Consider the following 21220-nt stretch of genomic DNA (forward strand, 5'->3'; position numbering starts at 1 on the left):
TACTGTGGAACTGTTGCGCCACACAGTGGCTTCATCAATCCAATACAAAGAATAGTGAATAACAGAATGGAACTGAGGTAATCAGTCCCTCTGCCTGGAGCTGATGTAATTAGTCCACCAATCAATCTTTTCAATATTTTCAAGATTGATGGACTGATTACATCGACTCCAGGCTGAGGGACTGATTACCTCAATTTCCTTCTGATATTTACTATTCTTTGTATTGGACTGATGAAGCCACTGAGTGGCGAAACGGTTCCACACTAGAGATATCCAAGTGATGCACATGTGTTTATCAACAGTGACACTCCTCGCATACAGCCACCACTTTGGTTAATGGGGATTACTCCAATTTTTAGCTAAAATATGCAAATTATCGCACTTTTAATCTAAAATTCATCTCGATGACTTCTACACTTGTTCCAAGAGTATTTATGACATTTGATAATAAGCTGTCTGGGACCACGGATGTTGACATAGTGTTCTCTTATTGTGCCCAAGGTACCCTGATTTTCACTGGATTTATTTCACACTTCCTCCCATATCTCTTATTCGTGAGTTATAGTAGTATATAGCTTTGGGACTTGGCCCTCCAGTATCTACCAGGTATATATGACCAGATACCTGTCTTCTTCATTCCAGACTACAGAGTACACGAGGTGTTCTCACTAGTTTAATTTCTTTGCTGGCTCTGTTGCGGCAGTAAACGATGTGTGCACACTTTCCAGCTCTGGTATTTCTCCCTCCTACCTACAGCGGGGCTCTGAACACAAAACAATATTATAGACGTGAGAGTACAAGTTATATGAGTAGTCCCATATTTGGTGTTACTTTTTTTAATGTTCTTATTATCTTCCCTCTCATTATTCTGGCATTTTCCGAATTTGCTCTATGTTCTCGGGTTTATTCTAGTTTATAATGTCCCTTAATTCAAGTCTTTACAAGATTATTCATGTTAAAAAAAATTCAAACAAGTTTGTGTTTTTCCCATTTTTTTCTCTTATGAATTGTTGCTTTTACATTACTTGCTTAAGTTACCATGAGACTCGATATGGTTCTGTTACTCACTAGAAAAATATTTTGTCTCTTATTTTTGTAATTTTTTTTTCAGTCTATATTTTTTTTCTCTTCCTGGGAAACAAGTAATGGAATTGATACACCAGTGTATCCTTGCAGTTTCCTGATGTCCGTAAACCTCTTCAGCAGATCCTTCTTACTGCTCACCTTAGTGAAGGTTAGTCATTACTGCCAAATGATCAGTGATGATTGTCGGGACTGTTCTCACTGCCTCCGTTAATGAATAAGAGAGGTTCAATACTTGGGTATTAAGATACCTTGGTTATCTTGGATATTAAGATACCTTGGTTATCTTGGGTATTAAGATACCTAAGATAACCAAGTGATGAACATGTGTCTTATGAACTTGTCGGTACTGTATACCATTAATATATGATGCTGTCCTCGTTACATAAATTATATGTAGTCGGCGCCCCATATTCCTCCTACCATGTAGGTATACAGGGAGTTAGATCTGCTGAAAGTCTTATACATCCTTCACACACACACACACACACACACACACACACACACACACACACACACACACACACACACACAACAGGAGGGTTAGGGGAGACATAATAACGACATACAAAATACTGCGAGGAATTGACAAGTTGGACAGAGACAGGATGTTCCAGAGATGGGACACAGAAACAAGGGGTCACAACTGCAAGTTGAAGACTCAGATGAGTCCAAGAGATGCTAGGAAGTATTTATTTAATCATAAGAGTTGTCAGGAAGTGGAATAGTCTGGCAAGTGATGTAGTGGATGTAGGAACCATACATAGTTTTAAGACGAGGTATGATAAAGCTCAGGGAGCAGGGAGAGAGAGGATCAAGTTGCGATCAGTGAAGAGGTGGGGCCAGGAGCTATGTCTCGACCCCTGCAACCACAACTAGGAGAGTACACACACACTATGGCAACAACCGACAAGTGATTAAAAATGACTTGATAAATCTTTATTATTAGAAGTACGCCTCGTGTACCTCTAACAAACATTGTTCTGCCTCCTACCTGGAGGTTACCTGGAGGTTATTCTGGGGATCAACGCCCCCCGCGGCCCGGTCCATGACCAGGCCTCCCGATGGATCAGGGCCTGATCCACAAATGGATTCATTTAGGACACTGAATGTTTCTGTGCTTGGACTTTGATCACTTCGTATGTACTTGTTGTGATCAAGGTCCAAGGACCGAAACGTCATCCATAAACGTGTGAATGTATTCGCGTCCATTTCACAGACAATGTTGTCAAACAACCCGCCACTACATCCCATCCATACCTCAACACACTACCGCTCACCATTCTCTCACATCTGTGTATAATAAAAGTTCTGTCACAAAAATAGCCACTCATTTTCAGACTTTGTCGACGGGTACATGTAGACAGTTTCCATTTTCCAGAAATGATCTCTGGAACAAAGCTCCTACCTAGGCCCTCTGCACATTCTGACATACCATTTATAGAACTAGTTTAAGAGCCACTGGATTTGCCGTCCTGCCCTGACGCGTTACCATATCACCAGTTGTACTTTTATTAGCCTCCCAAAAGGTGTGTACGTACAACACTGGTAGCAATATTGACACTTTTTACTGTTAATGTTGTTATTACTTAGATTAAGTACGATTTGTCAGGAAACAGAACAAGTGTTTCCTGAAGCGGGTCTTGGTTGTGTGATGACACGCAGCTGGAGCTTTCGGTCATCTAACTGAGGCCTTCCTCTGGCTTACCAGTCCACCCCTTTAATAATTATGGTCATGATTATAACCATTTTTTTATTTATTACTTCTGACACTACTCTTGACACTCTTCGTTGCTTTTACCCATAACTTATCTTTGTGGTATCTGCGCCGGCATGAACACATCGCCTGTATCGGAGCTAGTCGTCTTCGGGCGACACCTCTTCACTAATATCACAGGTCCTGGTGACCTACCCTACTTGCCGCTGAGCCCAGCTAAGAACTGGTAGCCTTTAACATAGTGGTCAACAAGTCTCATAACAGTGTCCAGAAGAGCCTCCACCCTTGCAACAATTACAATCCTCGTCCCCATTTATCACAATGATGGTTTGCAACACCAGCTGCCACCTCTCCTGTATGCTGTGGTAGATCCTGCTACCAGTACTTCATTTTGATGTCCCACCATTTTTTACTTCGTGATGCACCTCACCTTTCTGCTGCACTTCTGAAGTTATCTGCTTACCAGTTTGCTAATCCCGATATGCTTGCTTTGAAGCTTCAGGTGAGTTTTGCCTCTCCTGAAAAGCCTCACCCAAGGTCGAGTCTGCACTCGTCGATCCCTTCACTCGGCCACTCTCACTCATACGCCTTGCACATAGTACACGACCTCCATCGTCCGTATACGCGACCGTGACCTGCGTTCCAGTAAAGGGTAGAACGACACATGATGGAAAGGCATATCGCAACGTCATCTTAAGGGAGCAGATATCATCGTCACATCAGTAGTAGATCCTAGACAACCACGTACCCTGCTGGGTTACATGTAGTCATCCTCACATCAGTAGTAGATCCCAAACAACCACACTTTTCAAACGTCCACTGAACCAGTACCTCGTCAAACTCTTCACTGACCCAGGTATACTTTAACCTCGTCAAACTCTTCACTGACCCAGGTATACTTTAAAAAACCCTACCCTCACCATTGTGTCCTGGTTAACTTGGAGAACTAGACTCAGGAATGCGCCCACTAATTGATTACACTTGCTATAATATCCTCTTCATTCAGTTAAAATTGAGCAAGGAATGCCATACGCATCGTGAATTATCTTAAGCATCAGAAAATCGCTCATATAAGACGTAACTGTTTCAAGAAATGGCTCCCCATAGTGATGACAAACACAACGTAGCTGAATGGTCCAAATATTGGCTCTCGTGTGAGAATCAGCTCTCTAAGGGAATATTGCAATGTTGGTTTACTTCAGGTTGCTGTGATCACTGCCAGATAGCTCTGCCAAGCTTGGATCACCAGAGGTTACTATGATCACCACCAGAACACCCAAGGTTGGATCACCAGAGGATGCTGGGACCACCACTACCAGAGAGCTCCAAGCTTGGCTCACCACCAGAGAGCTCCAAGCTTGGCTCACCACCAGAGAGCTCCAAGCTTGGCTCACCACCAGAGAGCTCCAAGCTTGGCTCACCACCAGAGAGCTCCAAGCTTGGCTCAACACCAGAGAGCTCCAAGCTTGGCTCAACACCAGAGCTCCCAACACATTCGCCGAGCTCAGCCACCCAGCAGACAAGCTTTTCTCAAATACATTTAGTTGTGAATTTATTTTGAAATCAAATATTATATATAAGAAATACCTTGAGTATTTTTTGGTTAATATTCGAGTTATGAAGTATGCAATACATATTTTATTTTTTTCTATCGTATGAGTCTTCATTTCTAAAAATTCCATAAAGCTGCTCTGATTTATATTTTGCTGGATTAATTTAAAATAGGGGGTTAAAATAGTTTGAAACTAGCAACGGAACAGATTGATAGACAGCAACCATCCAGGGATGGTATTATCATCTTGTGTGTATATACGACACGACGAGTCATGGTATTTTATTGTAAAGATTATTATTAGTAGTAGTAGTATTATTATTAGTATTAGTATTACAATCATAGCTAAGTGCTATGATTGTAATAATGATAATAATAATAATGAAAATTTTTCATCTAGCAGGGACGTACAGTCATGGATGAAATGTATGTATATATGTGTGTGTACGTATGTGTGTGTGTGTATGATTCACGTACTGTCGGTAGCATGGTAATGTAATGGTAGACTATACCATCTTGTTACGAGTGTGATATCGAACCCTTTAAAACGTTTTGTACTCTGGCAGGGTTGCTGCTCTGTGTGTGATGAACACTTAAAAGATATTCAGTGTATACTTAACCTTACTATTATGTGTGTTACTTAACAGTTCATAGTCGTGTATTTCCCTTCCAATTTACGCAGTTTGGTCAGAGACAGAGTCCCGGGAGCCATGATCAGATATATTTGGATAAGCACCACCAATAAAATTCCGAAAAAGCAAGGTTATTATTATAATTATTATTAATGGGGAGCATTTAACCCGTATGGATCATTCAGCGCCTGGGAAAGGAGGGATTGAGAGGCAATCAGGTTTGATTCAAGGAGAGCTCAGGTTTCTGCCTTTCCTTCAAGAGCCCCTCACCAGCATCACGGTACCTTCCTTGAGGTTTATTTGTCAAGCGAAATGAGGAAATGTTCTGTGATGCGCAGGTTAGTCGTATGATGACCAACTCCGTGAAGCTTTTGGACATTCGATCGAAGCCTTTTTCTGGTTTACCCATCCACCTTGTAAACCAGGGGTTCCCAACCTTCTTTAAGCCCCGCACCTCTAGGAAATATTTGACTAATGTTGCAACCCCTACATAAGTAATCACATTTGAAGATGAAGTCAAATTTCTAATTATAAATTGAGCAATTAGAAAATTTTTTGGTAAAATAAACGGAACTGTGCTTTTCATTTAGACTGTCGCACCCCCATGAAATAATAACAACAACAACAATAATAATAATCTATATTTCTACATATACAAGGTATACAGGCCTAGCTGGCATCAATAACATACTACTGTACAGAAAGCCCCTTATTATGCAGAGCATTTCGGGGAAACTGGGTTTTGTCCCAGGAAGCCACCCACACCAGTGGACTAACACTCAGTTGCCTATTTTACTGATGGGTGAACAGGGACAGCAGGTGTCTTATGCAAACACGCCCTAATGTTTTCCAGCCGTACGGGGGGGGGGGGTCGATCCCCGGACCTCAGTGAGTGAGCTGAGTGCGCTAGCAATCGAGTTACGGGACACCCAGATTGGGAACTCCTGCTGTAAACAAACGAGTATAACATCATTATAAGTTTACTAAAGAATAAATAAGCACAATACCGTGACTGGAACAACACACAAATAACCCGCACCTAGGAGACAAACTTATGACAATATATCGGTCCAACTTGAACCATTAACTAGTCAGAGGCTAGCGTCCTGGACTCCAGCTCACGAGCCTCGGGGTTCCATACTGGTGCCTTGGCGGGAATTACTAAAGCAAGGGAAGACTGGTTACAGTTCTGCTAGGTTATCTCCTTCATTTACTATCACCCTATACTCATATTGTGTCAGACCAGCCAGACTGACGGTCATATAAGCCAGCAGGCAGCTAACACTCAGATACTGAGTGTACAGTCTGACTAGCAGGTGTACCCACTAAGGGGACCTCAGTGTGTAAGTTTCAACTAACTGGAGTACACACTAAGGAGACCCCAGTGTGTAGGGTTCAACTAACTGGAGTACACACTAAGGAGACCCCAGTGTGTAGGGTTCAACTAACTGGAGTACACACTAAGGATAGCCCATGTTCAACTTTCAGATGCACACACTCAGAAGATCGACCTGGATGAACAAACTACACTATGCGATGAACAAACTACACTATGCGATGAACAAACTACACTGTGATGAACTACACTATGCGATGAACAAACTACACTGTGATGAACTACACTATGCGATGAACACACTACACTGTGCCTGCACTCAGGCCGGGCTGCAAGAGTAGGAAAATAACTAAACTGGTCACACACTGTGTGCGTAATTACCTACCTCTAATTACTTATTTGAGTTTAAGGGAACGACGTATAGCTCTTGGTCTCGCCTCTATTCTGTATGTGCCTAGGAGTATTTTGCATGTTGTGATCATATCTTCCCTTGTTCATCGTTCCTCCAGTGACATCTTACTCTTGCAATCTTCCCTCACAACTCGTTACTATCAGTTCAGGAACCAGTCTTGGTGCACTTTTCTTTAGTGTGTACGCTCGTCTCAAGAAATAGCTCCTAACATCCCTGTGACTCATCCGAGTCACAACTTCCAGTTGTGACCCCTCGTTGCTGTGTCCAATCTCTTAAACATCCTGTTCCTATCCACCCTGTCACTTCCTCTCGGTATTTTATATGTCCTTATCATGTACCTCCCCTATCCCTCCTAGCCTCCAGTGTAGTCAAGTCAATTTCTCTTAACCTCTCCTCGCAGGACATACCCCCGTTAGCTCCGGGATTAGTCTTGTTGCAAACCTTTGCATTTTCTCTAATTTCTTGACATGCTTGACTAGGTGTGGGTTCCAAACTGGTGCTGCATACGTATGTTACCTGGAGGTTATTCCGGGGATCAACGCCCCCGCGGCCCGGTCCATGACCAGGCCTCCCGGTGGATCAGGGCCTGATCAACCAGGTTGTTACTGCTGGCCGCACGCAGTCCAACGTACGAGCCACAGCCCGGCTGATCCGGCACTGACTTTAGGTATCTGTCTAGCTCTATCTTGAAGGCAGCCAGGGGTTTATTGGTAATTCCCCTAATGCTTGATGGGAGGCTGTTGAACAGTCTTGGACCCCGGACACTTATGGTGTTTTCTCTTAGTGTACCAATGGCGCGCCTACTTTTAATTGGGGGTATTTTGCATCGCCTGCCCAGTCTTTTACTTTCGTAGGGAGTGATTTGTGTGTGCAGATTCGGGATCATTCCTTTCAGGATTTTCCAAGTGTAGACTATGATATATCTCTCTCTCCTGCGTTCCAACGAGTACAAGTCAAGTGCTTCCAAGCGTTCCCAGTAGTTAAGGTGCTTGACAGAACTTATACGTGCAGTAAAGGATCTCTGTACACTCTCTAGATCTGCACTTTCACCTGCTTTGAATGGAGATGTTAATGTACAGCAGTATTCCAGCCTAGAGAGAACAAGTGATTTGAAAAGGATCATCAATGGCTTGGCATCTCTCGTTTTGAGCGTTCTCATTGTCCATCCTATCATTTTCTTTGCACTCGTGATCGTGGCACTTGTGATCTTTGAAAGTGAGATCCTCAGACATTACTACTCCCAGGTTCCTTACATCATTTTTCCGCTCTATTTTATGGCCAGAGTTTGTAGTATACTCTGTTCTAGTTATTATCTCCTCCAGTTTTCCATTACGAAGTAGTTGGAATTTGTCCTCAATGAACATCATATTGTTTTCCGTTGCCCACTGGAAAACTTTGTTTATATCTTCTTGGAAGTTAACCGTGTCCTCAGTACATGACAGCCTCATGCAGATCCTAGTATCATCCGCAAAGGATGATACGGTGCTGTGGTGTATATCTCTGTCTATGTCTGATATGAGGATGAGGAATAAGATGGGGGCGAGTACTGTGCCTTGTGGAACAGAGCTCTTCACTATGTGTGTGTATGTGTGCTTTTGTTTGTATTAAGCCCTCCAATGATCGCAGAGTATGTCGTAGCTAAATACATACTGTGAGGATAACAGACCAGGAAACCAAGGAGTGAGCGCTGCAATGTTAGCCAAATGTGATGAATGGTTTTGAAAACCGACAAGTTGAAGAATTGAGACACTTATGCAACACATGGGAATCTTTATTGAAGAAACGTTTCGCCACACAGTGGCTTCATCAGTCCAATACAAAGTAGAAATGGGTAAGGAGAGTAGAAGTATGAGGTAATCAGTCCCTCAACCTGGATTCGATGTGTTCAGTGATGGACTGAACACATCGAATCCAGGTTGAGGGACTGATTACCTCATACTTCTACTCTCCTTACCCATTTCTACTTTGTATTGGACTGATGAAGCCACTGTGTGGCGAAACGTTTCTTCAATAAAGATTCCCATGTGTTGCATAAGTGTCTCAATTCTTCAATGTTAGCCAAGACTTGCATGATTGTCCGCAACATGGCTGCAAGAACATGTTTAAGTGCGGGCCAGTGAAAGCTGTATTTAACCAATAAACTGATACACGTGTCGTAAAGTCTTCCTCGTTAAGTTTCTAATGAACTATCCGCAAACTGATAACAATATTTACAGTACGAAAAACTGCTAAAAATCTATTGTGATACAACGAAAGGTTAAAACATCTTTTCCCTTCCCCACATTTATATCATTTATATTGACAAATAAGAAACAATATGGGGTGGAAACTTTGGTGATGTGTTTCCTTAAGACACCTGTTGCCCCTCTTCACCTAGCAGTAAATAGGTACCTGGGTGTTAGTCGACTGGTGTGGGTCGCATCCTGCGGACAAAACCTAATTTGTCCGAAATACTCTGCATAACAAGGGGCTTTCTGTAAAGTATGTCACTGATGTCAGTTAGGTCTGTATGGCTGTATCATGTAGAAATTAATTATAATTATTATTATTATTATTAATTGCTATTATTATAAGACTTCGTCCACCGGAGATCAACTGAAAAAAAAAACTGAAAAAGAATTGGAGGAAACGTCTTCTCAATAAAATGTCATAACCCACAAACTGTGCCTCATTAACATACGTTAAATGATATTTTATGTATTGTTTATATTAGCGTGGTAGTGGCACCAGGCACTGAGTGCCTCCATGTGTATTTTCAAACAATCATCTCTTAAACCAGGGTCTCCATACTTTCCACCAGGGGCGCTATATCCTATATTTTACACATTTTTTGCGGACCAAAGAAATAAATCAGTCTTACCAATAAATATAAATGAATGAATAAAATTTAAATGAATAAGTGTCTGAAGTGACAGAAAATAAGGCTTTATTTTCTATTTATAAATATTTCAAGGTGCTACGAGCAGCAGTATTTTTTGCCCTAAACAAAATTACACAACTCGCATATAGGAGAAACGTGCTTATGACGAAGTTTCGGTCCGACTTAAACCATTAACAAGTCACATTTCAACTTGCAAGATACACTTCAATAATATCCAAAATACACATGATAAAACATTTTTTAATTATTATTATTATTACATTTATTAGGAAAGGTAAACTTGTATATTTGACAAAATGCTGGGGAGAAGTGGGAAGCATTTACGTTGGATCCATGGAAGTGAACTTCCAATTCCTTGGATCAAGAACCCCTCACTGGTATCAAATAACTTCCACTGGGGGGATAAAACGCTAAACACGTAGGGGCATCACATCACACAGCGCCTGTGGATGAGATACAGTCTAGTCTGACCTGAGGACAAGGTAGGGGAGCTCCACTTGCATGGATGAAGAGCCCTCCCTCCACGAACCCGTCTAGAAGTATTCACCCTCCTGTGTTTAGGAGTATATTCGCGGGGAAGCGCTCAACTCGTAAGAGTTATAGTGTCTGGGGAACAAGGCAATTAGATCTTATCCGAGGAAGAGGATAGCTCTTATTCCTGGGATGAAGAGTCTCTGACCAGCATGAAGGAACACCTAGATTATCTTAACACACTTTATACTGCATGCACTCACTATACAAATATAAGAACATAAGAAAGAAGGAACACTGCAACACGCTTACTGACCCATGAGGAGCAGGTCCATGTCCACCGCCCCCCCCGGATTAGACCAATGACCCCCCCCCGGATTAGACCAATGACCCCCCCGGATAAGCCCAATGACCCACCCAGTCTGGTCATCTCCACTCGAGGAAGGAGCACAGCACCAGACCCAGCAGCACAAGCTAGTCAGGTCCAACTCACACCCACCCACCCACCCACACCCACTCATGTACCTATCTAACCTATTTTTAAAACTACACAACGTTTTAGCCTGAATAACTATACTCGGGAGTTTGTTCCACTCATCCACAACTCTATTACCAAACCAGTGCTTTCCTATATCATTCCTGAATCTGAATTTTTCCAACTTGAAACCATTGCTGCGAGTCCTGTCTTGGCTGGAAATTTTCAGCACGCTATTTACATCCCCTTTATTTATTCCTGTTTTCCACTTATACACCTCGATCATATCCCCCCTAATTCTGCGCCTTTCGAGAGAGTGCAGATTCATGGTCCTCAGTCTATTCTCATATGGAAGATTTCTGATACATGGGATCATCTTTGTCATCCTCCTCTGTACGTTTTCCAGAGCATTTATATCCATTCTGTAATACAGTGACCAGAACTGAGCAGCATAGTCTAAATGAGGCCTAACCAAGGATATATAGAGTTGAAGAACAACCTGAGGACTTCTATTATTTATACTTCTAGATGTGAAGCCAAGAATTCTGTTAGCTTTATTGCGAACACTAATGCACTGTTGTGTTGGTTTTAGATTACTGCTAACCAGAACTCCTAAATCCTTTTCGCAATCAGTAGTATTAAGATCTACATTATTTAGTTTATATGTGGCATGGTTATTTAACTGTCCAACATTCAGTACTTTGCATTTGTCAATATTAAACTGCATCTGCCACTGCATCAGTCTATTCAAATCATCCTGGAGTGCTCTAGTGTCCTCATTAGAATGAATTGGACGGCCTATTTTGGTGTCATCAGCAAATTTGCTTATGTCGCTATTTATTCCCTCATCTATGTCGTTTATGTAAATTGTGAACAACAACGGGCCCAACACTATTAATATTACTTTCATTATTTCATTGTAATATTATTATTATTACTATTATTATTGGCACCAAGATAAGATTTTCTTGGGAAAGCTAATCAAGTTAGCGCGTTATCAGGGAACTGTTTTATCTCCATTGTAGTCGTTCAGTCTTGTCCCCCAGGATGCCACCCACAACCGTCCACTAATACCTAGAAGTACCTACTTACTAAGTGAACAGTGGCAACAGGTGTAAGACAAACCATGCCCAACGTTTCACCCGAGATAAGATCGATCACTTTTCCCTCATTTTGTGAGCTACCAACTGAGTCACGAGACTACACCTGTCTATGATAGTGTAGCTGTACCGTGTAGTGTCTAACTTGAGGCTAGCACTACACCTGTCTATGATAGTGTAGCTGTACCGTGTAGTGCCTAACATGAGGCTAGCACTACACCTGTCTATGATAGTGTAGCTGTACCGTGTAGTGTCTAACATGAGGCTAGCACTACACCTGTCTATGATAGTGTAGCTGTACCGTGTAGTGCCTAACATGAGGCTAGCACTACACCTGTCTATGATAGTGTAGCTGTACCGTGTAGTGCCTAACATGAGGCTAGCACTACACCTGTCTATGATAGTGTAGCTGTACCGTGTAGTGTCTAACTTGAGGCTGGCACTACACCTGTCTATGATAGTGTAGCTGTACCGTGTAGTGCCTAACTTGAGGCTGGCACTACACCTGTCTATGATAGTGTAGCTGTACCGTGTAGTGTCTAACTTGAGGCTAGCACTACACCTGTCTATGATAGTGTAGCTGTACCGTGTAGTGCCTAACTTGAGGCTGGCACTACACCTGTCTATGATAGTGTAGCTGTACCGTGTAGTGCCTAACTTGAGGCTGGCACTACACCTGTCTATGATAGTGTAGCTGTACCGTGTAGAGCCTAACTTGAGGCTAGCACTACACCTGTCTATGATAGTGTAGCTGTACCGTGTAGTGCCTAACTTGAGGCTAGCACTACACCTGTCTATGATAGTGTAGCTGTACCGTGTAGTGCCTAACTTGAGGCTAGCACTACACCTGTCTATGATAGTGTAGCTGTACCGTGTAGTGCCTAACTTGAGGCTAGCACTACACCTGTCTATGATAGTGTAGCTGTACCGTGTAGTGTCTAACTTGAGGCTGGCACTACACCTGTCTATGATAGTGTAGCTGTACCGTGTAGTGTCTAACTTGAGGCTAGCACTACACCTGTCTATGATAGTGTAGCTGTACCGTGTAGTGTCTAACTTGAGGCTAGCACTACACCTGTCTATGATAGTGTAGCTGTACCGTGTAGTGTCTAACTTGAGGCTAGCACTACACCTGTCTATGATAGTGTAGCTGTACCGTGTAGTGCCTAACTTGAGGCTAGCACTACACCTGTCTATGATAGTGTAGCTGTACCGTGTAGTGTCTAACTTGAGGCTAGCACTACACCTGTCTATGATAGTGTAGCTGTACCGTGTAGTGTCTAACTTGAGGCTAGCACTACACCTGTCTATGATAGTGTAGCTGTACCGTGTAGTGCCTAACTTGAGGCTAGCACTACACCTGTCTATGATAGTGTAGCTGTACCGTGTAGTGCCTAACTTGAGGCTAGCACTACACCTGTGATAGTGTAGCTGTAGCGTGTAGAGCCTAACTTGAGGCCTCAGTCTTCACATTTTCTTTGGGTCACACTCATGCCTAAACTGTCATGGTAGACAAAAGCGAGAAGTGAGCAAGACGTGCAACACTTGTGTCTTACTCTCATCAACACTTGGGTATCTTTATTGCGGAGACGTTCTGACAACGTCTCCGCAATACACTCGTGTTCCACCTGTGCTATTTACCAACAAATGTTTTAATTGTATAGCATACAGTTAAGCAGATCCCAATAGACATAAGTCACATTGTTTGACTTTATTAGTATCTACATAATGTGTTGTTTATGTGCCCATAACTGTGTGCACTCAAAACCTTTGGAAAAATATTTCTATAATATGTATACAAAAATCAAATAAAAATGTCTTTACTTACACAAGAGTAACAACAAATCAGTTCCGGTTGAAGTATACAAGTCAAGCCTAGTGTTTTAGACTATAGGGACTGACCACCATCTATCAAGGTTGATCACCTCAAATCTACCCTTCAGCTACTGTCTCCGGTATCATAATTACCTCTGCATTCGACTGATGAAGCCTGCTGTGCAGGCGATACGTTTCAGCATTAAAGATACCTAAGTGTCACAAATACAGCTTACTACTTTACACAAGAGTACTAAACATCTGCAAGAGTCTTACCTTAGAGTTGAGCAGCTCGTCCAGCCTGGCCCTGACGTCGTGTCCTCCCTTAGGTCTCATCAGGAGGTAGATGGTGGCCACCCCAGGGCACGACCTGAGTAGCTTCTCGACCAGCACCTTGCCCATGAAGCCCGTGGCTCCCGTGATCAGGACACATCGATCACGGTAGAAGTCCGCTACGGCACTTGCACACATCTTGGCCCAACTCCCTGGAGTCTACTACTACCACTTCAAAACTAAGCCACTGCTTCTAATCCTGTGTGAATCACTCTTACTTTCAACTACTCTGCACATTTAGTGATGCGACGTAATGTACTCAACTCTACTTCGCTCCGCTTCACTAATGCCTTGCTTTTTTTTTTTTTTTTTTTACAATTTTCTATTGATCAACTTTTACGCCCTGTTTTTGTTTTCAGCTTTTTGGTACATTTTTTGGGGGGCCAACTTTTTCCACACTCTTTGTCATGTATTCATAGTTTCACAGTTTTTTTCCTTCTGTAGTAACACAGTTTAATTCGTTTCGTAGGGACGAGTGTTGTTTTGACGAGGTTACGACAAACGCGAAAAGATTAGTATCACACTAAACTAGGGAAGTAGAGTAAGAGACAATGAGGAGGAGAATGTGGTGACACAAAGGGCAGAGGAACTCGGTAGTCTCTCGAGCCAAGACCAAGAAAAAGAGAACACAGTGTAACCTGATACCCACTCACGAACATGCACTCTCTCTTACAAGACAGGGGAGAGAACTGTACATGCAGAAACTGTTCAAACCCGAAAAATATTGATGTTTGTCTCATAAGCTGACGAGAAAATCATAAGAGACAGTCAGTAGGGTAACGCGTCCTCAGCTTGAAGCATAGAGAGAGGAGGAGATAGGGAGAATTAATGTTCTCATGTAATCTCAGATGATAAAAGAATCTTGCTTGATATAATCATGTGATCTCAAAAATAATCTCTATAACATGATATTCTACTATGAATTCAGTGAGAGACATTATACACTGATGTGCTCATGTGATCTATTGAACAGAAAAAAATGCACCGGTGTCTTTAAAGACAGATGTATTTGTGTGTTTATGTGATCTCTGGAATAAACAGCATGTATCTAAGTATTTATGTAATTAAGGGAAGAGAGAGAGAGAGAGAGAGAGAGAGAGAGAGAGAGAGAGAGAGAGAGAGAGAGAGATTAATACTTTGCTCATGTGTTACGTTGCAGAGTACAAAAGAGAGGTGCTTGGTAGTCTCTCGCCAGTCAGAGGAAGACTGTACTCACTCTCTTGCCAGAACCCAAACACTGTCTGTATCGCGGTCACCTGGAGAAGAGAAAGTCCAGAATAAACACAAGGAGGGGGGAAGAAGAGAGAAAATGAGGATGTATTAAGCTATTACTGATTTGGGGGATGATTTAAGGATAGGGATGTCAGCTCGTGTGATTTCGGTGGTGTAGCCTCTTGGGATTTTGTTGGTGACCCTTCATTACTCTTGGGAATGTTATTCTGATGATGTAATAGCCTCTGATCCTGAAGGCTACCACTATCTACTGTGATCCTGGAGAGTGTAATGAGTCAGTGCTTACGTAAGTGATCTTAGGAAACGTCACCTTCTCTTGTGATCTTTTAGACGTGATCGGGGAATTAGTGCGGCGTTATGACTTGGTGACTTTGGAGGTAGGGATGAGAGGTGGGGCTGTTGATTGATGCTTGTGGTGTCACCTTGACTGGTGTCACGGCCATCAGGTGCCGTGACTTTGTGCTATATGGTTGTAGGATGTTTGGCCTTCCCTCGTGATCTCGGGGTCATGACCCTGGCCTAGGGGGGTCACACGCACTCACGCTCCTCCTCCAAGCTCTTCTCTCTCACGCCTCCATTGACTCTGAAAATGTAAACAAAAGGAAACTAGAGGTGGTTGCAGATCTATAAGGAAACCTAAGGAAGGTAACATAGGTCAAACATTCCAGTGTATCTCGTAATAGCTTCAAAAATCGAATACCTGGGAACAAAAAAACAAAAAAAGGTTAAAATACCGGGGAACCATTCACAAATAAGACATTTTGGAATGAAAGGTGGTGAGAGAACACTTCAGACCATTTCTCGGTCGATGACAGACTTAAACAGGGCATCCTTTATTCTCCCTCGACCCCCCCCCCTCCGTCTCTCTAATAACAACAATAATAATAATAATAATATTATTCAGGTACAGAGAAAGTTCAATGTCAGCATCAGTTTATTGTATTCCACAGCACTATTCCACTTACACTATTTCTCCACCTCCCCCCTCTCTCTCTCGCTCTCTACCCCTTCTCTCGCTCTCTCTACCCCTTCTCTCGCTCTCTCTACCCCTTCTCTCGCTCTCTCTACCCCTCTCTCTCGCTCTCTCTACCCCTTCTCTCGCTCTCTCTACCCCTTCTCTCGCTCTCGCTCTCTCTACCCCTTCTCTCGCTCTCTCTACCCTCTCTCTCGCTCTCTCTACCCCTTCTCTCGCTCTCTCTACCCCTCTCTCGCTCTCTCTACCCCTTCTCTCGCTCTCTCTACCCCTTCTCTCGCTCTCTCTACCCCTTCTCTCGCTCTCTCTACCCCTTCTCTCGCTCTCTCTACCCCTTCTCTCGCTCTCTCTACCCCTTCTCTCGCTCTCTCTACCCCTTCTCTCGCTCTCTCTACCCCTTCTCTCGCTCTCTCTACCCCTTCTCTCGCTCTCTCTACCCCTTCTCTCGCTCTCTCTACCCCTTCTCTCGCTCTCTCTACCCCCTCTCTCGCTCTCTCTACCCCCTCTCTCGCTCTCTCTACCCCCTCTCTCGCTCTCTCTACCCCCTCTCTCGCTCTCTCTACCCCTTCTCTCGCTCTCTCTACCCCTTCTCTCGCTCTCTCTACCCCTTCTCTCGCTCTCTCTACCCCTTCTCTCGCTCTCTCTACCCCTTCTCTCGCTCTCTCTACCCCTTCTCTCGCTCTCTCTACCCCTTCTCTCGCTCTCTCTACCCCTTCTCTCGCTCTCTCTACCCCTTCTCTCGCTCTCTCTACCCTCTCTCTCGCTCTCTCTACCCCTTCTCTCGCTCTCTCTACCCCTTCTCTCGCTCTCTCTACCCCTCTCTCGCTCTCTCTACCCCTTCTCTCGCTCTCTCTACCCCTTCTCTCGCTCTCTCTACCCCTTCTCTCGCTCTCTCTACCCCTTCTCTCGCTCTCTCTACCCCTTCTCTCGCTCTCTCTACCCCTTCTCTCGCTCTCTCTACCCCTTCTCTCGCTCTCTCTACCCCTTCTCGTTTTCTCAGCATCGTAGAGCTCTCAGTGTTCAACATACACAACAGTGTTGAACATAATCTCAGTGTTCAACATACACAACAGTGTTGAACACAATCTCAGTGTTCAACATACACAACAGTGTTGAACACAATCTCAGTGTTCAACATACACAACAGTGTTGAACACAATCTCAGTGTTCAACATACACAACAGTGTTGAACACAATCTCAGTGTTCAACATACACAACAGTGTTGAACACAATCTCAGTGTTCAACATACACAACAGTGTTGAACACAATCTCAGTGTTCAACATACACAACAGTGTTGAACACAATCTCAGTGTTCAACATACACAACAGTGTTGAACACAATCTCAGTGTTCAACATACACAACAGTGTTGAACACAATCTCAGTGTTCAACATACACAACAGTGTTGAACACAATCTCAGTGTTCAACATACACTACAGTGTTGAACACAATCTCAGTGTTCAACATACACAACAGTGTTGAACACAATCTCAGTGTTCTAACATTAGTGACAACGCTAAGTCACTTGAAGGTGCCACAAGTCCACTTAAAAACAACACTTAAATTACATTAATGAGAAAGCCCTAAACCCGTAAGTTAGAGTGGGAGAGAAATGGCATTTAATCAAGTTTCATCCAAGAGGAGGATAGCTTCAATTCACTGGATCAAGAACCCTTTCCATTAAAGGGTCAAACACATGAAAACCCTCTACGAATAGGGAAAGCGAAAATTTGTGTACGCAATAATTTCACAAAAATCATTCTGAATATAAATATATGTCGTGCCGAATAGGTAAAATTTGTCACTTAGCAAGAACTCATTTAAATTAAGTCCTTTCTAAAATTTTCTCTAATACGTTTCAAGATATATTTTTTTCATTTATTTCACTGTAAAAAATAATAATTTTGTACCAAAAGAACCTTAGAAAACTTACCTAACCTTATTATAATAATCGCAATTTAATTTAGCCTAATCCAACTAAATATATTTTTTTCGTTAGGTTCAGAATGATTTTTTGCGAAATTATTGCAAACACAAATTTCCGCTTACCTTATTCGGCAAGAAGAGCATTGCTATTTAAGCAAAATCGCATGTTTTACCTATTTGGCTTCCTGCTTTTGTGTCCTCATGCGTTGCATCCAGAGGGCTTGTAGCAGCGATTCTCCCTGAGCATCTTAGGGACAAGATTGGAGTCCAGAACTAAAAGTTCATTAACGGGCTCTAAAGCCACACCTGATCCCGCCAACAACAACTACAAACAGTCGCACTGAGATGGCCCAATAGTGGAGAATATATCCTCAACAATGCTTCAGAGTGTGTCAGGGAAGGATAGAGCCCGCCTCCTGGCAGTGAGAGCTCCTCATGCAGGGGACTTTCTGTTGGCTGTTCCCAACTCCAGCCTTGGCACACGCCTCGACCCACAGACCATCCGCATCGGTGTTGCCCTTCGACTTGCCACCCCTGTTCTCGCCGAACACAGGTGTATTTGTGGCAGTGAAGCAGCAGACCGATTCGGGTACCATGGTTTTGTGTGCCGTAAATCCGAGGGAAAGATAGCAAGACATGAGGAGGTTAGTAACATTATCAAGAGGAGCCTCAACAGCCGGATGCCCAGCAGTAAGGGAGCCACCCCAACTAGGCAGATCTGATGGCAGCCAAAAGCGTCCAGATGGTGACACCCTTCAAGCCTGGACAGACGGCAAGCAGGTGGTGTGGGACTATACATAGGTATCAGCCAGTGTAGATGCACATCTCCAATACACCAGGGAGGAAGGAGGGGCAGCTGCCAGCTTCAGGAAGTCCCAAAAGTCTAGAAAATATGGAGAACTTGCCCATCATTATATGTTTGTTTCCATAGGCTTGGACTCCCTTGGCTCATGGGAAAAGAGTGCATGTAAGTTCCTTAAGGAGCTAAGCAAAAGACTCATCAGGGTAACCTGGGATCCCAGGGCAGCTAGTTTTCTGTTCCAGCGACTCAGCGTTGCTGTTCAGAGGGGTAATGCCTGCTGTATTTTGGGCACGCGCCCCAGCTCTGAGGAGCTGGATGACATTTTCGCATTATAATAAGTGACAAACGCGTAACAATATGTACTAGACATGCATCTCACACCTCATGTACTGTATATGCCATCTATATATCAACAATGTATCTCTTAAATCTTCTGTACTATATTATGTAATAAAATATACCTATTGGTAAAAAAGAATGAAAAGATGGGATGGTAGGGGAAGTGAAATATTCAAACGGCTTCAGGAAGAAATCCAAATATTCTTCTTTGAAGCCTTTTTATCCACTAAAATATTTTTTTATTTTTATTTTTTTTTTATTATCACACCGGCCGACTCCCACCAAGGCAGGGTGGCCCGAAAAAGAAAAACTTTCACCATCATTCACTCCATCACTGTCTTGCCAGAAGGGTGCTTTACACTACAGTTTTTAAACTGCAACATTAACACCCCTCCTTCAGAGTGCAGGCACTGTACTTCCCATCTCCAGGACTCAAGTCCGGCCTGCCGGTTTCCCTGAATCCCTTCATAAATGTTACTTTGCTCACACTCCAACAGCACGTCAAGTATTAAAAACCATTTGTCTCCATTCACTCCTATCAAACACGCTCACGCATGCCTGCTGGAAGTCCAAGCATATATATATACATATATATATATATATATATATCCAAGTATATATATATACATATATACATATATATATATACATATATATATATACATATATATATATATTATATATATTTCACTAACACTGCGACTAGCCGAGGACTCGAACCCGTGTCGTTTTCTCTCGCCATGAGACAGGCTAAAGAGACATGGGTTCGAGTCCTCGGCTAGTCGCAGTGTTGTTATTGATTAAATATCACTCGTTCGTGGTTACAATAATATTTATACTGCTCGTGGAGGCTAGTACACCAAACGGGAAGTAGAACGAAATTAGTTCTGAGGCACCCACACCATCGTATGTCCTCGGATCACGGTAGGATTGGGTGGTCCCGTGGATTACAGCGTCGTGAATTTTCTCTCGCCATGAGGCGGGCTAAAACAAAACGGGTTCGAGTCCTAGGCTAGTCGCAGTGTTATTAAATACACTACTCGTTCGTGGTTACAATATATATATATATATATATATATATATATATATATATATATATCATAGACTGATCTTAAAATTAATTCTACAGTAAATTTACGAATTACTTTCACCAATTCACTAAGAACTCGTAAACAACTAGAGTGAGACATTCACCTCACATGAAGGTCATGGCGTAATGTGTGTTGACTAGATTACTAGACTGCCAAGAACTGTTCTCTGCGTGAGCCACTGTTATTCATGTCAGGTGAAGATCATGACGTTATGTGTTACCATTGTTATGTAATTTAGATGAATATCATGACGTTATTTATTACCATTTTAACGTAACTTAGATAAAGAACTAATCTGTGGGAAGCACTGTTATATAGCTTAGCTGAAGATCATAACATTATGCCAGCTCCCTAGAACACAGAGAACTACGTGAACCACTGTTATCCACCAGGGTGAAAGGAACAAAAACTTTGTGTTGGCTAGAATACTTCTGTTCTTTGTGTACAAAGGTGTTATCGAGAACAGGTGAAGGTCGGGATGTTGTCTGTGTTAACTACAGCATCAAGAACTCTCTGTGTAGCTTCAACTGTTATGGTAATATTTGCACTTTCCCTCTCCACACCTGCTGCCTAAGACGGACACCCGTTATATTACGAAACTCTTGTAGTACGTACTGATGGTAGTAAGTGGTGGTGGTTGTGATGAAGGTAATGGTGGTAGTATTGGTGGTGGTTGTAGTGGTAGGTGTGGTTATAGTGGTTAATTATTTTAATCATGGGGAGCGCTAAACCCAATGGGATTATACACGCCTGTGGGGGGGGGTATGGAAGGTATTCAGGCTCAATTCAGACAACTGGAGCACAGATCCAATTCCCTAGATCAAGAGCCCCTCACCAGCGTCGAGGAACCTTCCTCGAGGGGTGGTCATAGTGGTAAGTAGTCGTAGTAGCGCTCGTGGTGATGGTGTCTGAAGCATGGTACTGCGTCCCACACGCACACCAGCCTTCATTAAGTGCTCTGGATCCCTTAGATGAAACCTTAATACCTCTCATCCCCCACCCCATTTTCTAACAGCCTTATAAACCTGGAATATCTGAATTCAGA

General features: G+C 42.9%; 1 protein-coding gene across 1 annotated transcript in view; it reads right to left on the minus strand.

Moving 5' to 3' along the window:
• LOC128700019 (uncharacterized) overlaps positions 1-21220 on the minus strand; it is a 497557-nt gene that overhangs the window by 384751 nt on the left and 91586 nt on the right. Inside the window, exons 2-3 of the mRNA XM_070098762.1 lie at positions 15351-15623; positions 13751-15063 (exon numbers count right to left, since the gene is read on the minus strand). Coding sequence (XP_069954863.1) covers positions 13751-13945 — 195 coding nt within the window. The 5' untranslated portion in view covers positions 13946-15063; positions 15351-15623. The remainder of the gene's footprint in view (positions 1-13750; positions 15064-15350; positions 15624-21220) is intronic.

Source organism: Cherax quadricarinatus, chromosome 64 (genome assembly GCF_038502225.1).
Source record: "Cherax quadricarinatus isolate ZL_2023a chromosome 64, ASM3850222v1, whole genome shotgun sequence".
Lineage (NCBI taxonomy): Eukaryota > Metazoa > Arthropoda > Malacostraca > Decapoda > Parastacidae > Cherax > Cherax quadricarinatus.